General features: G+C 34.4%; 1 protein-coding gene across 9 annotated transcripts in view; it reads left to right on the top strand.

Moving 5' to 3' along the window:
* The window catches only part of NBEA (neurobeachin), a 457,700-nt gene that overhangs the window by 94,549 nt on the left and 342,856 nt on the right, over positions 1–20,295 (top strand). For all 9 annotated transcript variants that reach the window (XM_033515238.1, XM_019006696.2, XM_015628205.3 and 6 more), the window contains exons 7-10: positions 5,668–5,787; positions 10,669–10,815; positions 18,027–18,224; positions 18,623–18,756. In XM_033515238.1, coding sequence (XP_033371129.1) covers positions 5,668–5,787; positions 10,669–10,815; positions 18,027–18,224; positions 18,623–18,756 — 599 coding nt within the window. The remainder of the gene's footprint in view (positions 1–5,667; positions 5,788–10,668; positions 10,816–18,026; positions 18,225–18,622; positions 18,757–20,295) is intronic.

Here is a 20,295-nt window from a genome sequence, read left to right as displayed (position 1 = left end):
GTGCTGTTTTAGGATTTCTCATTTTTCATAGTAAATCTTGATTACATCTCTAGATCATTTTAATGTTTATTTCTACTCTATGCCTAGTATTCCTAGGGGAACGATGATTTTGTGGCCTTCAGTGTTGCAGTTAGTTGACTGAAACATTGACTTTTCGGTTGTATAAAGCCTTATAAACACATATCTGCTGAGTCTGCTGGAGTGAATCAATTCTGTTTTTCACGTTTTTCCAATTTTATGGCCAGAAAAGTATTTTGATGACAGTTCAATTTTCATTTAAAGTAGCATGTCTGAATCTAGGAAAAAAATGTAATTGCTAATTTTTTTTATTATGTTATTGTTAATCAGCTTTTGGAATCTAGCTGATCTTTACTTGTTGATGAGGAAGTAACCTTTCATATTTTACCAAGATATGTTTTTGGTAATTTTTAATACAAATGACTAGTTTTCTTAATGCCAACTCTGGAAAATTTTAGCTTTTACTGTTGCTACTCAAAATAACTAATTCTGAAATACTAGTACCTCTGTATCTCATTATATGAATACCAGTTTCAAATCAAAATTAGCTGATCTGAAGCACATAAAAATATAACTCCCATGTTAGTTTTACATATCTCAAAATTGATGCTTCATACACCTTTGATCACATCAGATTTAGAAATTATTTTAAATAAATATTTTAGAGTATATTTTCGACTTGTTTAATATATTTTTCCATTGTTAACTTGTGTTCACATGCATATGTTAAAGCACATAATGCATAGTGGAGGAAATATATTTCTGTGAAATATAATTCCTGGCCCTAACAAATCAAAATTTGTCCTGTTTAACATGCAAATTGATTTTCTTCATATTGTTTAGATATGACATTGGTTTCACTTTGGTACAAGATTTGAATGTGTAGATACAAATTTTAAAAAAAAAAGTGTACTCATTTATAAAGCAGCTAATTGTCCTAATGCTAACTTGAGAAGTGTGATTTTTGCCATCAGATGTACCATTCCCTAGACATTTGCTTACAGACACAGGCATTTCAGATTTTGTCAGAAGCATCATCCTCAATAAACTTCTAAATAATATGGTTTGAGGGTTTTTAATATTTTTTGGTGAATCACAATAAATTGTAATAAATTCAAGTCATCTGGTCAAAAGCTTTATGTAGGCAGATCAGAGTTGCTCTGTTCATGTGAAGATCTTCCTGCTATGGCATATGATGCCTTTCACAGTATAATATATAGTCTTGATTTGTAACTTTATCATGTGCCAAGTGGTTACTTTAGGTCTCAATTGGTGTATTTTATAATATTGTGAAAGCAAGCATTTATAAAAAATATACGGAGAAATTTGGTTATCATATCCCCAAATAGAAAATGTGGGTGTAGTATAATAGCCTGACACCTCAACAGAGCTAAACTAGCTTTGACAATGTTATGTTTACTACGTCTATACTGGTTTTTTGGGACTCCAAATTGATATTTTTGGTAAGTAATCCTCAGTGTTTTTGCTCCCTTGAGTTTGAGCCTCAGCATCAATCCCTGTAAACCTGTGACAGGAAAGCAGTGTAGTCAAGAGCAAACAACTTTTTTGTGTGTCTGTGTGTGTGTTTCTAACCCTGAACACCTTTACTAACTGTAGGAGAGACAGAAATAAGGATTCCACATCCTGGAAATCCTTAGTGTGCTGTCTCTTATACAAACCCTGAACACCTTTACTAACTGTAGGAGAGACAGAAATAAGGATTCCACATCCTGGAAATCCTTAGTGTGTGATGCCTCATTTCTCTGATTGTACTGTCCTATGGAGTAGGAATATGACTCAGCAGTTGGTGACTAAGCTTGACAGGTTTCAGCAGTAAACAAAAAATTCATAGTGAAGGGTCTTTTAGTGCTACTCTCTGCTCTTGTTACAGCAGAGAGGCATGGCCTTTGTGCATTTTTGAGAAAATAATATGTCAAAGGAAACTGCAGGATGAATGTGAAACAAAATTATATTGTTGACTTCAAATATTAAGGAAAAAAAAGGATTTTTTCAACTAAAATTTGAAGAAAAATTGTGTGTGAGATCATACAACTTGGTTTGGTTCATTCGGTAGTAGTAAAGTGCTGCCTTTCCCTCTTAAAAAAAATGTTTGCTAGTGCTAGAGAAACGGCCTAAATGCAGAAATACAAAAGACTATGAGCAAATATACTATTAATCACAAAATCCAATAGGCCATTTAAAAGCTCCCTACAATGTACCTAAGCACAGATAAATAGCAATGTACAAACCACTGTTCGTAAAATAAAGTTCTTCAGGAAGCTGAGGTTGAAAGCAAATGAGCAATACTTAGAAAAGTACAATTTATGGCAAATTCCATGCAAAATTATTAGACAGATTTTTTTTTTTTCCTGTTCAGAGGGCAAATTAGATGACTGAGGCTTAATAGGAACCCTTGAAGAATATATAAACATGGTAAAAAGCTAAATTGTTTAATTTCATCATTGTTTATGAGTAAATGGGTATGAGTCAGAGGAAGTGTTTCAAATTTAACCTTAGATTAGGCATCCCTTAGTTCCAAAGGAAGTTGAATTCTAAATTTTCCAAACTTTCATTTGGGGTATATAGTATTTTTTTTCCAAATAAATTTTAGATGAAAAATAATACGGATTTTAGAAAATGGATTTTCTCATATTTAGAATGAAATATTACCACGCTTGACTTCTTTGCTATCAAATTGTGATAGAAGCTAGGAAAATTCAAAGGAAGGATTAGAAAACACATGGATAAACATATCTGAAACAAAGTAATGCTCTGCTGTAGTGGAATTTTTTCCCCCGTTTCCGTTGAATTATTTTAAAGATTCTCACTTTGCATAAGAACAGATTTGTGAGCCAGTTGGATACACACTATGTGGATTTCTGAAGATCTTTAGGCATTATAATCATCTGAAAATATTAAAAAAATTACTATGTGATAAGATAATTATATTCATTAAAATACAGTGATGGGAGGATATGAATCAAGTGAGCAAGCAGAAATCTCAGAAGAACTTTTATTTTCTTGTTGCTAAGAATGCATCATGAACTTGGTGGAGTTTGTCATCCTCTATTTAGGAATTAGCTTTGAAAACTTGTATTACTCAGTTTTTCTAGATTGATAGGGAAAAATGCGAGACAAATAGTAAACCATTTTTTTAATACTTGAATGCTTTCCTGGCTAAAGAGAAATAGCTATTTAAGATGTAAATTTAGTTAATTCAAGGGTAGAAGGACAAAAATAAAAGCAGTATTTTACTGGTTTAGCTATGGTGGTGAGCTGGGATAGGCTTTGTGTGCATGTGTGTGTATGGATGTGTATTCAAGAAAATCAGATCTGAGGAGTTGTTTTAGAATTTGCCTTGTGGTTCAGAGTAACAGACAGAGGTAATGGTCTAACACAGCAGCAGTGCCAAAGATTCAGGAAAGTTGCATGAAAGTTGGCGTGACCTAAAAGAAGCTGCATGTGCATGTATGGGGGTTAACATGGAGGAAGAAAGGATTGTAAAATTAGTTTATATAATTTCCCTAAAGTTTAACGTGAGCACCAAAGCTCTCCCAAGGTAGCATTGCTCATTTTAGCTCCTTGTGGGCTCTGTGGACAGTGTTTTAACAAAAGTAATGAATTATTTGTTTTCAAATGAATGAGTCATCTATTTAGCTTTAGCTGCACACAGAGACAGTCTTATAAATTGGTGTTTTCAGAAATGGTTTGAATGGTGCCTTTTGAAAGAAAAATCACAGAAGATAAATAGATAAAACCTGGGGCTTAGGGGTTGTCAGCTGATTTCTGCTACAAATTGTCATACAATTGTCATGGAAATATGAATAAATACACAAAAGGCACAACTTTGAACAGTACCAGCGCAAAGAATGCCTGCTGTTGGGATGGAAATTTTTAAAATCATCATCACTTGGTGGATGATTAACCACTGAAGGAATGAGAAAATTGGAATATTTTTCTGAGATTTATATTTGGTTGTGTGGGGCTTTGGAAGAGAAGTAATGATGGAAGGAAAACTCTAGTCATGTGGTTTGTACATAGTTTCTGATTATCAGTTACATGCATAGATATTGAGTTCTGAATATTTTGTTGAATTATGGTGGGTCCTTCCTTAAATAGAATCTGATTACAAAATGGGAAATAAAATTTGCTAAGTGAGTTTTCAGTTAGTTTTTTGGGGTTTTTTTCTGAGGTTGATAGAGACTCACAAAAATTACTTTGTTCGTGGTTCCTGGATCTTTCCATACATGACTTCAGAAGCCAAAGCTGGAGCAGTACTTCTTTATTCCAGTATTGCCCAATAAATCTGTTTGCTTGGAAATGCAAGAAATGAGATACTCTAAAGTATCATTGTATGATCAGCATTTTTCTACCTTCTGTTTTTTGTATGTTTAAAGGAAGGCAAAATGAAACAAAAAGTTAGTACCTGGAAACAGATGTGTAAAAATATATGTTCCTGTATCTAGAGCTATTATAGACTTGTAACAGAATACAGCTCAGTTTGATGACTACTGTAATGCTTATTGTCAAAATGTATTTTGCTGCATGCTGTTTTGTTCATAACTCTGTGCTTTTTCTAATTTCAAAATCAACAGTGGAAACATCTATTTTTGTTTTCTCTGACAGAGGGACAGAATTTTATATTAGTAGGCTCTGTTTCTACTTATCCCAGCTCAGGAAGAGAGTCAACAAGCCCCAAGGGCTGCAGAAGTTCTCTACTTTGGAAAAAAGGGACTTATCTGAACATGGAAATCAAAATATAGTAATTGAAAAGATACCAAGAAAGGGATAATGATGAAAATGTCAATTATTATTACAAATTATTAGAATACAAAAGGCTATTTTTAAGACAAGCTGACATTTTCAGAGTCAATCAGACTGGAAGGGGATGTGTTGAGACCCTGTTTCAAAAAGGGACACCTAGATCAAGTTGCTCCTGGACAAAACCTGGATTTTGTCCAGTTATGTTTTGAATGTCTCCAAGAAAAAAGACTCCAGAATTCTTGAATTTATTTGTCATGGCCATAATGATTCCTGTTAAATAATTTATGGGAAAGATCACCATAGTAGTATGTGGAAGCACTAAATTGTGGTGTCTCCTCTGGTTATTTAATGTATTTTTAATGATATGACAGTTGTCCAAAAATTGGTGAAATTATAAATAGAGGAACAATATCACAGCAAGCAATCAGGATCTTAACATGGGCTTTAAAATTTGCTATTGTGATTTTTTTCTGTTTATTTAATAATTTCTAGACAGCTGTGATGCAAAGACAGAGGTTGTGTGGTACAAATTTGTTAAGGTAAGAAGAGCACAGAGCTCTGGATTTCCTGTCAAGACTCAGCTGTGGTTTTTTTACAGAATAGTGTTGAAATTAAATTGAACTATGAAAATTAAATTGTGTGTATGCATTTTTGCCTCTAATCCCATAAAGGACTGTAGGTAGGTACATCATTACATTTAGGCACAGTTCTATTGACTGGAGTTGAAGTCCCACTGACTTGAATTTTAATTTCAGCTGTTTGCAAGGATTCATGCTTTTGTGTTAAGTTTATGATATTGGTCACTCTTTTTTTATGCCATTCATTAAATTTATATTTTATAGCATGAAATCTGCCCCTGTGTACTGATTTTTCATGTCTTTCCAGTGGTACATGATAAGCATTGTACACATCTACAACCGGTGGAGAAACAGTGAAATCCGCTGTTACGTGAATGGTCAGCTGGTATCCTATGGTGACATGGCCTGGCATGTTAACACAAATGATGTAAGATTTTATTGGTTTTCCTTTCTCTTCACTTTCCATTTTAAGGTTAATTCAAAAAGAAAAAAAAAAAATTGTTACATTTATTTCTAAAGATCTTTTCAATATTTCTTTTTTAAATGTCTCTTTTCTTCTTACTTATTCATCTACTTAATAAAATGTAATATTATTGACTTTTTGGGTTTTTGTATACATGTGCTCTTTTTCTGTACCTTTGACTTTGGAGAGCCTAGACTTAATGAAGCAGCAAATATTGCTGTTTCTGGCTCAAAGTTCTGTCTGTGGAAGGCAGACAAAATTATTTTTTTGTGCTTTGCCTTCCGTTAAATCTGTGACAGAATTTCAGAGGTTCTTGATTCATCAACTTGCTGTGCTCTTGTTATTTTTTATTTAAAATATGGTTCTCATTTCTTTCTGATCACTATAAGGATAAAGAAGCCTTAGGGAAATGACCTGTCTTTTGCTAAATTCTAGAGGCAAAATAGGATTTGAAAGGGAGAGTTTAAATATTACATGTTAATTAAAGTAGGAGAGCTCTGCCTTCCAAAGGTTCTGATTTCCATTTTTATTTGGTAGCATTTCTACTTGCAAGAAAAGGCCAGCCTTTCAGTTTTTGCAGAGCATGGTTTCTCCTTGGTAATATAAATATTTTCGTGATAAGTAAAATGCAATGACTGAAAAACCAGCTGAGGTCTCAGAAGATCTGGTCTGGATTATTGGTTATATGGTGTGGGGAACTGCAATCCTTAGTGACAAATGCTTAGCAGGAGGAGCTGCTTCTTCTGTTTGTATTTTCTTCACTGAATTCTTTTCTACTTTCTCATGCAACAAAAGTACAGTTTTTTCTTAAGGTGAAATTGGTTTACCAAGCTTTAGATATTTTGATACAAGATTTAAATATGTGCTAAGGTTTTATTTTGTCCACTGGTTAATAGTATAATCTATGAAAGGTACTACTTATCATTAACTCTCCATTTTTTAACAGCAGAAGTCTGTTCTGTCAATAGTAGGAAGTAGAATAGAAAGAGCAAGAAATTCAGGAAAGCTGTATGAATGCAAATGTATAAAATATATAAAAGAGAAAATAGGGGAGTGTGTGCATATGTTTCTTACTATTTTGCATTACCTAGGAAGGGAAGCTCTTGTTTTAACTATATTAGAACTTTCTTGTTTCATATAAAGTTTGAGTTGTTAGAAGTATTCCCTTGAAAATTCTTGAGCAATTATCCAGCTTATTTGTTGACATCTACCTTCATACCCTTACACTTGGATATAACTTTAGTCTCCTGCAAGATGTCAATAAAATAATTTACTTTAACAGTTTTGGGGGAAAACGCTACATAAGTCAGCCAATTATTCTTCTTTCTTTACATCTATGTTGAGCATAAGTATTTGTGTAGTTTACACTGATAGATTTAACAGTACAAGTTGTGAAAACAGAAAGGATCAGGAGCTGCATATTGTTGACTAAATGATCTGACTTTTCTGTCTTTTCTATGGATGAGCATTGTAAAATAATCAAAATGTAGTGTTAAAAGCACTAAATGTACTGCTGACAAGATTTTTCATTTGCTCACTGTGTCAAATCTACCACTGAACAATATACATTATGATTAAACATATTTTTAGACTAGTAAAACATTCATTACATTTACATTATTTGGTTTAACATTAAGGAACTGAGTCGAATATAATTTTTTTATACGTAGGTTTTGTCTTGGTAGAGATTGTGAATTTATTTTCTCTTTTCCCAGACTCACTTTGCATTACCATTCTTTAGTATTTTTATGAGGTTTTTTTGGATATCTGAAATTTTCTTCTTGTATCCAAGCAAGAACTGTTGGAAACCTTAGTTTACCATTTTCATATGTAGCCTGTGAGACATGGAAGTAAAGACAGAGGGGGAAAAAACAGTGGAACCCTAAAAAAATTGCTTATTTATTTATTTTCTTGTATTTGTTAGAATTCATTCCTATTTATAAAAGGCCAAGAATTTACTGGGTTCTTAACTATTTCTGTAATATGGCCAGACAGATATAGGAAATACATGATGTGCCCATTATGGGTTCAGATCTGCATTCTTCAAAAATTTATGTTGAATTAAGAGATATGTTTTTATTTTATTGAGCCTCCATATATTGAATATTTGCAGTATGTTTCACCCAAATGTTAGAGGTAAAATATAAATTTGGATGAAAAAGGGGAAGACATTATAAACTTCTTTGTATTAGCTGTTTCTGTTTTAAATGCTGCTAATACTCTGTTTTCAATGAGCCTTTTTTGGCTCCAAATTCATTACTACTATTTAATGAAATACAAAAACCATAGCAGTGCCAGTATTTATTGTGTTCATATCCTATACAACATACCATGGGCAGTGATAAAGGACTCACTGAATTTATATTCCAAGGGGTATATATAGCTGGGGATTATGGCAAAAAGGTGAAGTGGCATGCATGGAATGGTATAACATAATCAAATGTGTGCAGACACAAGTTCCTCAGTAGTCATGATCAGCTCCATAGGCCTTATAGGGTTTATTATTTATAAGATATCAAATGCAATTTGAGATGGAAGTTAAAGTGAAGAGTTTGACTATTACAGCTGTATGATTAGGAATTTCTCCAGGTGTGGGAAGTGACAAAAGAAACATAGAACTTCTCTTCAAGGTGTGGGGATATGGAGGTTTGGTGGAAGATTTTTATTCAGATGGTTGGATGAAGATGAGTTGATGATGCCTTGATATCTTTCACAAAACTTTGCATTTCCAATGTAGAATAAGGAAGCTGTAGAAGGATCTAAAAACTTTACTTAAGTGATAAAAAGCCAACACACTGATAACATCATAGCACTTATACTGCATTTGAGAAAAGGCTTCTAATTGAGATTATTAAGGTTTAAGTTCAGTCCTTAAATAAAAAGGTCCATAAGTCCCAAGAATTTTATTTTTTTATTTAAATAAAATAGGAGGTTTTGGGCCAAGGGACTGAGTGAAGTAGATCTGTCAATCACTTTGTCTTAGAGTTATTAATGACATACTACCAGGGATGTACAGAAATAGGCAAGCAAACGAGGTGTCTGTCAGGTTTAAAACTGTGGAAATGTGCAATAGTTGGAGGGAGACCAAATGAGCTATGAGTATTGGGTGCTGATTTCTAAATAAATCAATTAATTAATAACTCAGATTTACAGATTGCTTGGCATCTGGAACAGAAGTGGATAAAATTACCAGGAAATCAGGAGTTAGCCCACCCTTCCAATTAAAAATAATGGAAATGCAAATGATGTAAGAATGAAGTGAAGAATGAAGCGTCAGAAATGGGAAAGTGTAAACTGGGAAGAATGAAAAAAGACAGAAAAGGAAATTGCTAGAGGATAACAAACCTAGAACTTTAATTAGAACTCAGAATGTATTGTGAGCTACAATAGCTGTACAAAAAAATAGGTGTACAATTAATGCTTACTTGAGGAATCCAGGAAAATACCCTTTAGGTATATATATATATATTTAGGTATATATATATATATAATAGGCAGGAATGTAGTCACAGAATATTTAAGTATCAACTAGGAAAAAAGTGGCATCAGTATCTCAGACAAGTTCGTCAAATAACCATTGAAAATGGTAATTGCTCAACATTGATTGATGTAACACTTTCTGACAGTAGTGGCACAGTGTCAGGAAAGCCTTCAAGGCTAAGCAAGACTTGAATAAAGTAATTGAAATTTTTTATAAAATTTTGCCATTAGGTTTACCAGGAGTTGAAGGGGTGTGATTAACTCAGGTAAATCAAGGAAGGATAAATGAAAGACAAAATCCTGGATACTTCTTCCCTCACCTGTTCTTAAAACTGAGCTCCAGATCTTTGTCTGTCCTTACACCTGTGTCTCCTTTTCCTTGTTAACAGCCTGTCCATCTAGCCTATCTAGATCAGTTGATGTAACAGTTCACCATATTTGATTTCATTCCCTAGACTAAGTTTTCCTTCACGTAAAACTCAGCAGTTAAGCAGATGAAAAAGCACGTTTCCTAATGCAGGTTCTACTGGTTTGCTGATTCAGCTCAAAAAGTGATGCCAGATCCTCGTTTCCATTCAATTAAGTACATACGACTCAAGGAAGCTCAGAGAATAACCTTCAGAGATCCTTGAGCTTCATCCTGTTGTCCTTTTGTGCTTCGTCATGTTTTCTGGTTTCTCAGGTTCTAGAAAGGTTTTCTGCAAACATTTGAAAAACTTAACCAAAATCTTGCAAAACAGCCACAAAAAATCACTTCTAATCTGAAATAATATCATGTGGACAGGTGGAGAACAGCAGAAGGGAGAGATAGTTTTTGGAAAAAGGCACAGAAAATAACTCTTGCGAGTATAGAAGAAGGCAGAAGAAGATTTAAGGTCAAACCAAATCATTATAGGCTGCAGTCAGAGAGGGACACTGTGCAACAGCTGCAAGCTAGAAAAATCTATATTTGTTTCTCTTTTTCCTTTCAGAGGTGTTTAGCTCTATTTGCACAACAGTGAAAGAAAGTATTTCACTGTGTGTTCTTGTGTATTAGCAGTAGGAGTTCTGAGTACAATTACAAGGAAGTTCAAGTGTGTCATATTCCTAGAAGGCAGGAGGGGGGATTATTTCGTACTTGAATGTACTATTCTAATTTTCTTTGTTGTATGTTGACCAATTAATAGAAAACAAATCCTAGCAGCCAGTCATATGGACCTCAAAAACAATTAATGATACAATATTCAAAATTAAGTTGTTCATCACAGGTAGTAATAAAAGATTGATGATGTCTAGTTTATTTTTTTAATTCCAGCCTCTTTATTTGTGGCTTTAGTAGCTGTGCATTAATATTATTTCATTATTAACTGCCTCTTTCCAATACAGAGCTATGATAAATGTTTTCTTGGATCTTCGGAGACTGCTGATGCAAATAGAGTGTTCTGTGGCCAGCTTGGAGCAGTATATGTATTCACTGAAGCACTCAACCCGGCACAGATTTTTGCAATACATCAGTTAGGACCTGGATATAAGGTAATACCAGATCCGAAGAAGCATAAAACTAGAAAAAGAAAATGATTGACAGATATAGTTGGAAGATGTATGAAGCATGTGAATATTCCTCCTTGAATCATCTAGATTTTTTCATGTGATTAGTTTTCAGCAACATAAAACTATTTTGTCAAGTATCCTAACTAACCCTAATTTTCTTCTATATTTTTGAAAGGTGAAAGTTTAGTTTTAAGCATAGCCAAAATATGTTTGTATGTGAAATTAATTACTTTGGGTCATAATCAGATTAGAGAAATTTTGTATTTGGTGCACTAAATACCAGAGGAATAACTTTCTTCTCTACTGTTTGTGTTTAAAAACCTGAGTTAAGGCAGATTAACATTCAACAAGGCATAATAAACCAATTCTTCAAACGCATGGTTTCAGACGGTCCTGTTAAAGTAAAAGGTGAACTTCTTTTGTCACTGAAATTGAGGGGACAGATTGGACAAATTGATGGTGCATGCATAAACTTGGATGTCTATTCAGACATGTCTTGGAATGGCTGTGTATTGTACTATTGCATCAAGAAAAACAATACAGATACTTCACAGAAATCTGCAGAAGCTACTTAGTGGATAAAAACTAATACAACCCTAGGTAAACTATAATGAATTTCAGTTTATGCTATCAGTTTTCTTTTTTCTAATTTTTGAAATTTGTGATTTCTTCCAAAGTAGATTTTCAGTTTTTCAAAATATATAATATACTCTGAAAATAAAAACTTTTAAAAGCTCTAAGTAAAAATCTACATTTAGATTATAATAGTATTAATTTTGTGTGTTGAAAATGCACACTCTTAGTTATTTGATTATATCTAGCACCTGAATGACAGAGGCAGTTGGAAATATCTTTTACAGTATGTATCTATGTAGTGTAAATAACCACATATATATATCAGGATTACTTGGAGAAGAAGTGGTCTATTGCATATATAGTTGATGGTTAAAATCTGCCTTGAAACTAAAAATATTTAGTCAGTTAGGAAAAGTCCATCACCTGTGCAAAAAAAGGAATATTTTATTCTAAACCTTAAACAGTATTTTCTGTGGACAAATATTTCTGCAAGTATTTCTTGGTCATACAAGAGAAATTAATGTAGCCTTATACTTCTTAATAATAAATGTTGTAAACCTTTATGAATTTATTAAATTATTGGATTCCAGTATGCAGAAGCATACTGAGGTGATATCAAACATGAATAAGGCTTTAGTGTGTTTCAAGAAGTGCAAATTATTATGTAATATTTTTGAGTGTTGAAGGGGTCGATAAGGATATGAGCTTTCATGCTAAATGACATTTTCAATAGTTGCTGCACTAACCTTATTACAGTTGTCAAGTTGCCCTGCTTGATTCATAGGCTTCTCTTAAACTACATTTCTGCACAACTGTAGCTTCTTAGTGATTTTTTTAAAAATGTCAGCTATATTTAATATTTTGGGGAAATTCTTCTTTCATGTGTCATGGTTTTAGATTTGGGTCATGTACACAGAGCAGTTAATGCCCCCTTGCTCTCTGAAGGAGTTTTCTTCCTTGTCTAAAAATCTGGAAGTATATTTTACTATTTAATACCAGTTAAAAAGAGCAGGCTCCCAGAGCAGTATCTTCGAAATAGCAACATTTGTTTCTTTGACTTTCTTATTCCCCTCAAAAATAAGACAAAACAGAAGACTTTTTTTCCCTTTTTTCAGCGCAAGATCTACTCACAACCAAAAGAGGAACCATGTCTTACAGTTTAGAGATTTCAGGGTACCAATGGTAGCTCTCACTCAAAGCCTACCTGTTTCATATATCATTTAAGTTTATTTCTGTAAATTCTTTCAGATTCTGTGCTGGTGCAAAGGCCCACCAGTTCAGAATTCTTCTGTATGGAATTTAATAATCTAAGAGAGCCTCAATTAACATGTAGCTTGTATTCCTGAGCATTAGAGGTCATGTTCTTCCTCTTGCCCAACTTGCTGAAGCAAACTGGCCTTTCAGAAACTTTTCTTAAGTAGTTTACATTTTCTGTTCATTCTAATTGTTGGTACTGTTAGCCAACGGGGAAAATCACCTGATCAACTTTTCCTAAAAAGACCCTAGATGAATTGTGCACTCCAGTTGTGCCAAACATTTTCTGCCAAAGTAGGATTATTCAAAATAATTGAGGTTTTTTTTTTAAAACATTTTTATGCAGATCTTTTTTCCTTCTTATGACAGTATGTGGTGGTTCCTTTGATTTTAAATCCATACTTTGGTCCATTATGTCTGAGGATCTGATTCTTTAGAGGAAGCAACCATTCCTCTACCTTCTTTGCTCATGAGAAGAGACTATGATTTTGCCTCTCATTCAGCTGCCCTCAAAATCATTCATAATGCACCTAGGCTGTCATGACTTCCATTAAGACCTCTGGAAAACAGAGAAATCTGCATAATCTACCAGCACACAGGACAGTCTGTTCACACAAACAGTAAATAATGTTGCAAATGACACCAAAGCCACAAAGTTCAGGAAAAGTGAGAGCTTGATCTACAAATATAAATGAATCTGTTGCACCTTGTCCCACTCCTGTTCTGTAGTACAGGTAGAAGCAACAGGTTTTAGGATTGACTAGTGAAGTCATTAAAATAAGTATTACTTATTATGTATATCAAATAATTATGTATTTATGTATAATTTTTATATTATTTATTGCACATTACATGCTTGTACAGAGTGCAGTAATATAGAAACAATTCATTGTCCTTCCGTGCTGATCTTGTTCAGCATGTTCTTATAAGTGCATTTGGTTACAACCAGCCTGCCCTAATATAAAAATGTATTTGTTGAGCAAATGTTTTAGTTTGAAATACTATATTTTCGCTTGTAGCAAAAGGTTTTTTTAAAAAAGAAAGTTACATTGTGTGAGTAGAAATATTGAGAAACTGGCACTCTTTGTAGCTATTGCAAAGTAGTTATTCATAATCAAATTTTTAAGGGGAAGAGAGGCAAACATACTGGCAATAGAACCATGTGATTTGTCTCTTCCCCATTATGTCTTCCCAAAGTAATCTGTAACATACCTTGAAATTTGAAGCTATATTTAGTGGAAACATTACGATTCAGTATTTGCATTCCCAGGATTTATCTGTAATAAGGCATACTCATTTTGAGTCTTGCCATTGCTGAACAGGACTTTTACCTACTCTGTGGACCTTTTCAGTTGTTGGAGATTGAAGAAAGAAAAAGGAAATGATAGCAGCATCCTTGTTTTCCCTGTGCTTTCCCTGCTTCCTCCCTTGTTCCCAAGCAGCAGAGAGGAAAGCCTGTCTGCGCTGGGATCCCGAGGGGCTGATAAACACAATGGAGGGGCAGGGGAGGTAATGTGAGAGGAAGAGATGCATCTGATACCAGTGTTTGGCACTGTTTATAAAAGGATGTTCCTCAAAGCTCTGTTCTAATAGCCCTGTCAAATCTGTGCCACTCCTCCTAATGCTCCCATAGGCATTTTAAAGCAATTTATCAGGGTATTCCATATGTTGCTTCTGAGTTTATTTTTGATCAGTGCTGCAATACCAATCTTTTTGTCATGTGTGGTTGGAGTAAGACTACACTCATTCATGCAGACACAGAACAGAATAGCACCAAAAATTCAAATTTGCCTAAACCAATTATATAGTACAAGAAAATATTTTATGTATGATTGCTGAACCTACAGGGGGAAAATGCAGTGAACAGTAAATCAAAATCTGCAGTCTTCCTGCTAAATGAAAGGGAAGAGCTGCTGGTATTCAAGCCGTTCCTGATCAAGCACAGGTTCTTTTACTGGAGAATACAGTCCTGGAGTAATTCTCATGTCTCTCTGTTACTTCCTATTCCTGTAGGAGCAACAGACATACTTTATATGGATCCTGTTTATGTATTTTACCTTATATAGAATATGTTAAATCTGAGGCTCGCTCTTTCTGTCTTGATACCCTCACACTGCTTGTGCCAGATCAGAGTTGCATGTGCATAATAGCCTCTACTACCCTCCTGTGGATGTATTTTCCCATGTCCCCAGTACAGTATGAATATACTGAATTTCTTTTCTCTTTCTGTGGATCAATGCTAGTAATAAAGGAGTATCATATATCAGAATTTTTAGCTTCTCTTTACATTCTGTTATAATAATCTTTTAGGTTAGGAGACAGGAATTTCCAGATTATGATCACTTTTGTTAGGTTTTGATGGCAGAATATTCCTTTAATTCTTGTTTTTTCTTCAAAAAGTGTGAAGCAGTATTCTGTTGATTCATAACTTATTTGTATCTCAATTTCAAATAGGGATCTCTTATAAATTATTTTGGCATATTAAACACTGACAACGACAAGGCATAATAATGTCAAAATTTGTGTATAAAATTGATTTAACTTAAGCAGTTTAGAACATTGGTAATAAAATTATAAGATTTTGTGTTAAAACACTGACTTATTTAAACAGAAAAGTTATGAAAAACTGTATAGTGGAAAAACCTTATGAATTTTGGAATCTGAAAAAGCTGAGAGGTATGAAAGATTTTCAGGGTAATAGGTGTTCTAATGTGGTAAAACATTAAAATACAGTGCAAGCATCAAGGAGATATCTTTGGAAATCAATTAAATCACTAAATTATTTTTCCTCTGCAGAAACTGTACAGAGATTTCTATGTATAGTTAAAATGCCCTCTGGGGTGAAATTCATGTCACCTTCCTCAGGACAAATCTGTAATTTGTAGCAGTCATTTCCTGATAAGTGAGATGTAGGCAGCCATATCAACAGAGAGCCAGCTCTCAAGTTCTAAGCATAATATTTCTTCTTTGGGAATTTCTACTTCAGTAAGTAGTGTAACACGATGTGAATACATTTCTAGATTAAAACATTTAGTACTGAGGTCTGAATACTCACAGTGTGTTATATTGATGCTTTTACTTTGGATTGGTTGTAGTCTCATTCTGTGGGCTGAATGAATATCGCCAATTCAGGATATTTGAGTTTCAGCCTGAAAGTCTCTGGTTCTGAACAGCTTTGCAGTATGAGGAGCGTAATAAGTGAGGCCACTGGGAGTTTCCCTGCAAAAAGGACTCCTAACCCAAATGCAAATGACAGAATCACAGAGAGGTTGAAGATGTAAGAAGCAACTGGAAGCTGCAGGTCCTCTGCTCCAACCTCCCTGCTCAAAAAGGGTCACCTAGATACAGTTGCCCAGGACTGTCTCCTGACAGTACTTTAACAAGTCCCAAGATAGAGACCCTGTCACCTTGCTGAGCATCTTCACAGCGAAAAAGTGTTTTCTGATGTTCAGAGGGAGCCTTCTTTGTTTCTGTTTTGCTGATAATTTGTGTCCTTCCACTGGGCACCACTGAGAAGAGTCTGACTCCATCTTCTTTTCAATCTCCCTTCTGTTTTTTATATATGAGATCTCTGCCACTTTTCTGCAGGTTGAAGAGACACAACTCTCTCACCCTTTCCTTGTGTGAGAGATGCTTCTATTCCTTCATGTTTAGTGGCCATTCATTGCACTCTCTGCAGTAAGTGCATGGCTCCCAGTGGAAGCCCAGCACTCCAGGTGTGGCCTCACCAAGGCTAGGTAGAAGGGAAGCAGCACCTTCCTCCACCTACTAGCAACACCCCTCCCAGTGCAGCTGAAGGTATTATCCTCCATTGTCAAATGCAGACTGAACCATAGACTTGCTATTTACATGCATTTGCCCCTCCTGCTTGTGTTTTCTGTTATGGTACCTGTGTCTGGTACCTTTTCATCATTGCAGCCTCCCTTCTGCTGGGCATCACTAAGGTTGGGACAGTGCTGGCTGACAGATGTGCTCTGAAGGTTCTCCAGCAGCTCCAGTCTGTTCAGCTTATGGCCCACATGCAAAGGGGTGCTGGTCAGCAGACCTTATATTGCTGTGTGTCAGTCACTTGAGCAGATGTGCTTTCCCATTGTTTGGCTGTAATCAAAAGAATATTGGAAAATTGAAAATTTTTGGTAATCAGAAGAATTTTTTCAGGGTTTCCAGCAGCTCTGAGAGCTCTGCGAAGGACAGATGAGGTTTATGGGGTTACATACATGGTAGGAACTTCTAATTTGTTTGGAAAGAGCAGCTGATAGCCTATAAATTGACTGTTTTAATTCTAAGAGGGATAACCCCAGTGCTGGTGCTTTCAGTAGTTTCATTGATAGAGGATTTCATTCTGGGGGGGAAAGGGGAGATTTGGTAGAACCAAAGGGATAAGGAAAATTATGATCACTAGTGATCATAACATCACAGTGAAAGCAAGGGAAATGACTTGTATAATCTCAGAAATAAATTATTTTTAACTCAGTAAATATTTTAGCAATAATTATATATATATACACACATAGTTGTATTTATATCTTAATTTATAATAAAATGGTGGTCATTGCTAACAAATTTGCTTTCCTTGTATCAGTACAGCACGTTACTGTGTTACTACTAGTTGTCTTTTTGCCACTGTTAAATGATTGTTTTATGCAATTGTTATATGCAAAATAAATCTGACAATGCTTTGCAGAAAGACAGAAATCTATCTTGTTCTTTATTGATTTGTCAGTGTTGCCAAAAAACTTAATTTTTAATCAGATATGAATCATGATATGTTTTAAATAATAAAACTCTTCGGTCTTCATTGGAAAAGTTCTGAATTTGAGAATCATTAATTTGAAATGTGGAATTTATTATTTATTTTGGATTTTATTTTGTTTTAAGTGGTTTGTTTATATACACGCCTGACTGTTAATGAAGCATAGATTTTAATGTTGTTCAAAAATAACTATTCCTTTAATCTACGTGATATAGCATTTTATATTCTAATTTGAGTGAGTTCATATAAACTAAAATGCAGCACATTTAATTTGTGCTCTATTTTTAATGTGTTTTAAGCTTAAATTTTATTTGAACTTATTTATGGCTGGTTAATGTGACGTTTTTTAAGATCAGTGTAAACACTGACGCTGAAAGGAGAGATAATACCTAAAATACCAAATAATGTATTGGCACATTGATGTGGTGTAGAATAAATAAAAATAAAAAAAATCTTTCTGATCATTCAGTAGCACTAGGCTACTGGTAAATGCAAGCCAAGTTTAGTAGTTTATTTATTCCCTTTCAAGTCCAATGTAGTTTTTTGCAAATTTTGTGGTGAGGAATTTGTCTAAGTTAGTTACTTGGTAAAACTTTTGGTTTTTTTTCAGAGCACGTTCAAGTTTAAATCCGAGAGTGACATTCATCTGGCTGAACACCATAAACAAGTGCTGTATGATGGGAAACTCGCGAGTAGCATCGCTTTTACCTATAATGCAAAGGCCACCGACGCTCAGCTATGCCTTGAATCCTCACCAAAGGAGAATCCTTCAATTTTTGTACACTCCCCCCATGCTCTCATGCTTCAGGTTGGTGCTGTCAAGTTGATGTTCTGTGACTGCTGTTGGCTGAACACCACTCAGAGGTTTTGTCTGCTAGTGTATAGAGATTGTTCTTTTGAGTTGTCAGCTCTTAATATAACTTTCACTTGAACTGTTATTTCTTTGCTCCCATTCTATAGCAGGGAAAAGAATGTTCCATAATGAATACAGACTTCATACTATAAGGCAGAGTTTGCCATAATACTGAAAATTTTCTGTTTAAAGTTTGACTTTAAATATAGCGATTATAATTGAAGTATAAGTATCAAAACAAAATTTTTAAAAGTCTGCACTCAAATTGGTGTTAAAGTGCTCCAAAATTATATTTTTAACCGTCCTTTAAAACTGAGATTAATTCTGGTTTTTCCTTTATTTTATATATTTAGGATGTGAAAGCTATTGTAACCCACTCCATTCACAGTGCAATTCATTCCATCGGAGGGATCCAGGTTCTTTTTCCTCTCTTTGCCCAGTTAGACAATCGACAGCTGCATGACAGTCAGGTGGAAACAACAGTTTGGTAAGCCTCTTTTAACCAAGATAGAAACTAAATTAAGCTAAATTTTTCCTCTTTTTTTTTTTTTTTGTGGGAATGTTCTCTAATTTTTTCTGCATTTTTCCTTTTATCCTTTTTTCTTTTAATAAAATATTATTTTTAAAAGAAGTAGTTTACTATACAAAACTGATATGATTAAATGATGAATTCAAATCACTCTAGAGTCTTTAAGTGTAGTTTTATGACAGTTAATCCAACTTCTGAAAGAAATCAATATGCTTTTCCTTGAGAGCACAATGTTGTTTGCCTTCTCAAAGTCTGTGTCATTTGAATTCATATTTTATAACATTCAAAAATTAATTAATACGTGGTAAGAAAGTCATAGAGCTATGATCAGGCATTTTGTGACCATATTACAATTGCAGTAGTGACTGGGGACATGCCAAGAGAATTTTTAGTTGAAAGTGAAGTTTCTCCTCTGATACTATGGAAGACATCTCTAAGCTGAAAAGCCTTCACAAGTGCTAATGATTCTACTGGAAGCCTAGAAAGGACTACCTAGGAGTCTATTAATACCCATGCTGATTTGCAATCATAGAATCCTTTAGGAAAGGACCTCTAAGATCATGGAGTCCAACCATTAATCTAGGACTGCCAAGTCCCCCACTAAACCACATCCCTAAATGCCACATCTGCACGTTTTTTAAGTATCTCCAGGCATGGTGACTCCTTTCTCAACACCAGCTCAGCTATGGCTACTTCTGAAAAGATCTCTTGCCATGTCCTTGTCGCTGTGCAGGCTCCTGTCCTAGAGGAAACACAGGATAGCTAAACTTCTCCAGCATAATGTGTGGCCTAAATCTTTGGGGTAACAGATCTGAAAAGGTAATGCTTAACAACTGGTGTGGTGTTTCCCTGGAGGATTATTTGTAACCAAGGCCTGCTAGAAAGCCGTGTTTAGGGGCAAGATAAGCTGGCTTTTCTATTTGAATTAGGTGACAAAACAGGTTTGAGCATGTGGCTTATTTTCTTGCCTATAATATTCTTCTATTAATTATTCTGGATATTTCTTATTATATTGGATAGTTAAAAAATAGTTAACTGAGAAAACAATTATCTAATACTAAAAGTGACAACAAATTTGGAAGACAGAAAAGCTGGTTGTGTATTGGCTAATGTGGAATATTTATTTTTTTAAATCTCTTTTACAGGATGTCCTTTCCCTTGAAGCATTGTAAAGTAAGGGAAATAGAAAAATAAATGTTTGGTTTGAAATAAGCTTGGGGAAAAAAAAACCCTGTATGTTTTTATTTACTGGCAAAGCAGAAGACAAAAATGCTTTTTTCTAGTTTAAGGAAGGTTATGTGTGTATGTGTCTTCACATAGGAATAAAATCTATGTTAAATTCTTTAATGAGCTGAACCTGTAATAGATGGCAAAGCAATAACTACATCTGTTTAAAAATGAAAAGCTAATGTAATGTAAGCTTTAGAAGTTGAGATAAAGACTGATTCTTCCCAAGTGTGTGGTCTACCCAGCAAGTGAGAACATTCATAATGTTTA

Source organism: Parus major, chromosome 1 (assembly GCF_001522545.3).
Source record: "Parus major isolate Abel chromosome 1, Parus_major1.1, whole genome shotgun sequence".
NCBI lineage: Eukaryota > Metazoa > Chordata > Aves > Passeriformes > Paridae > Parus > Parus major.
The sequence above is the reverse complement of the archived record's forward strand: the minus strand, read 5'-3'. Positions and strand labels throughout refer to the sequence as shown.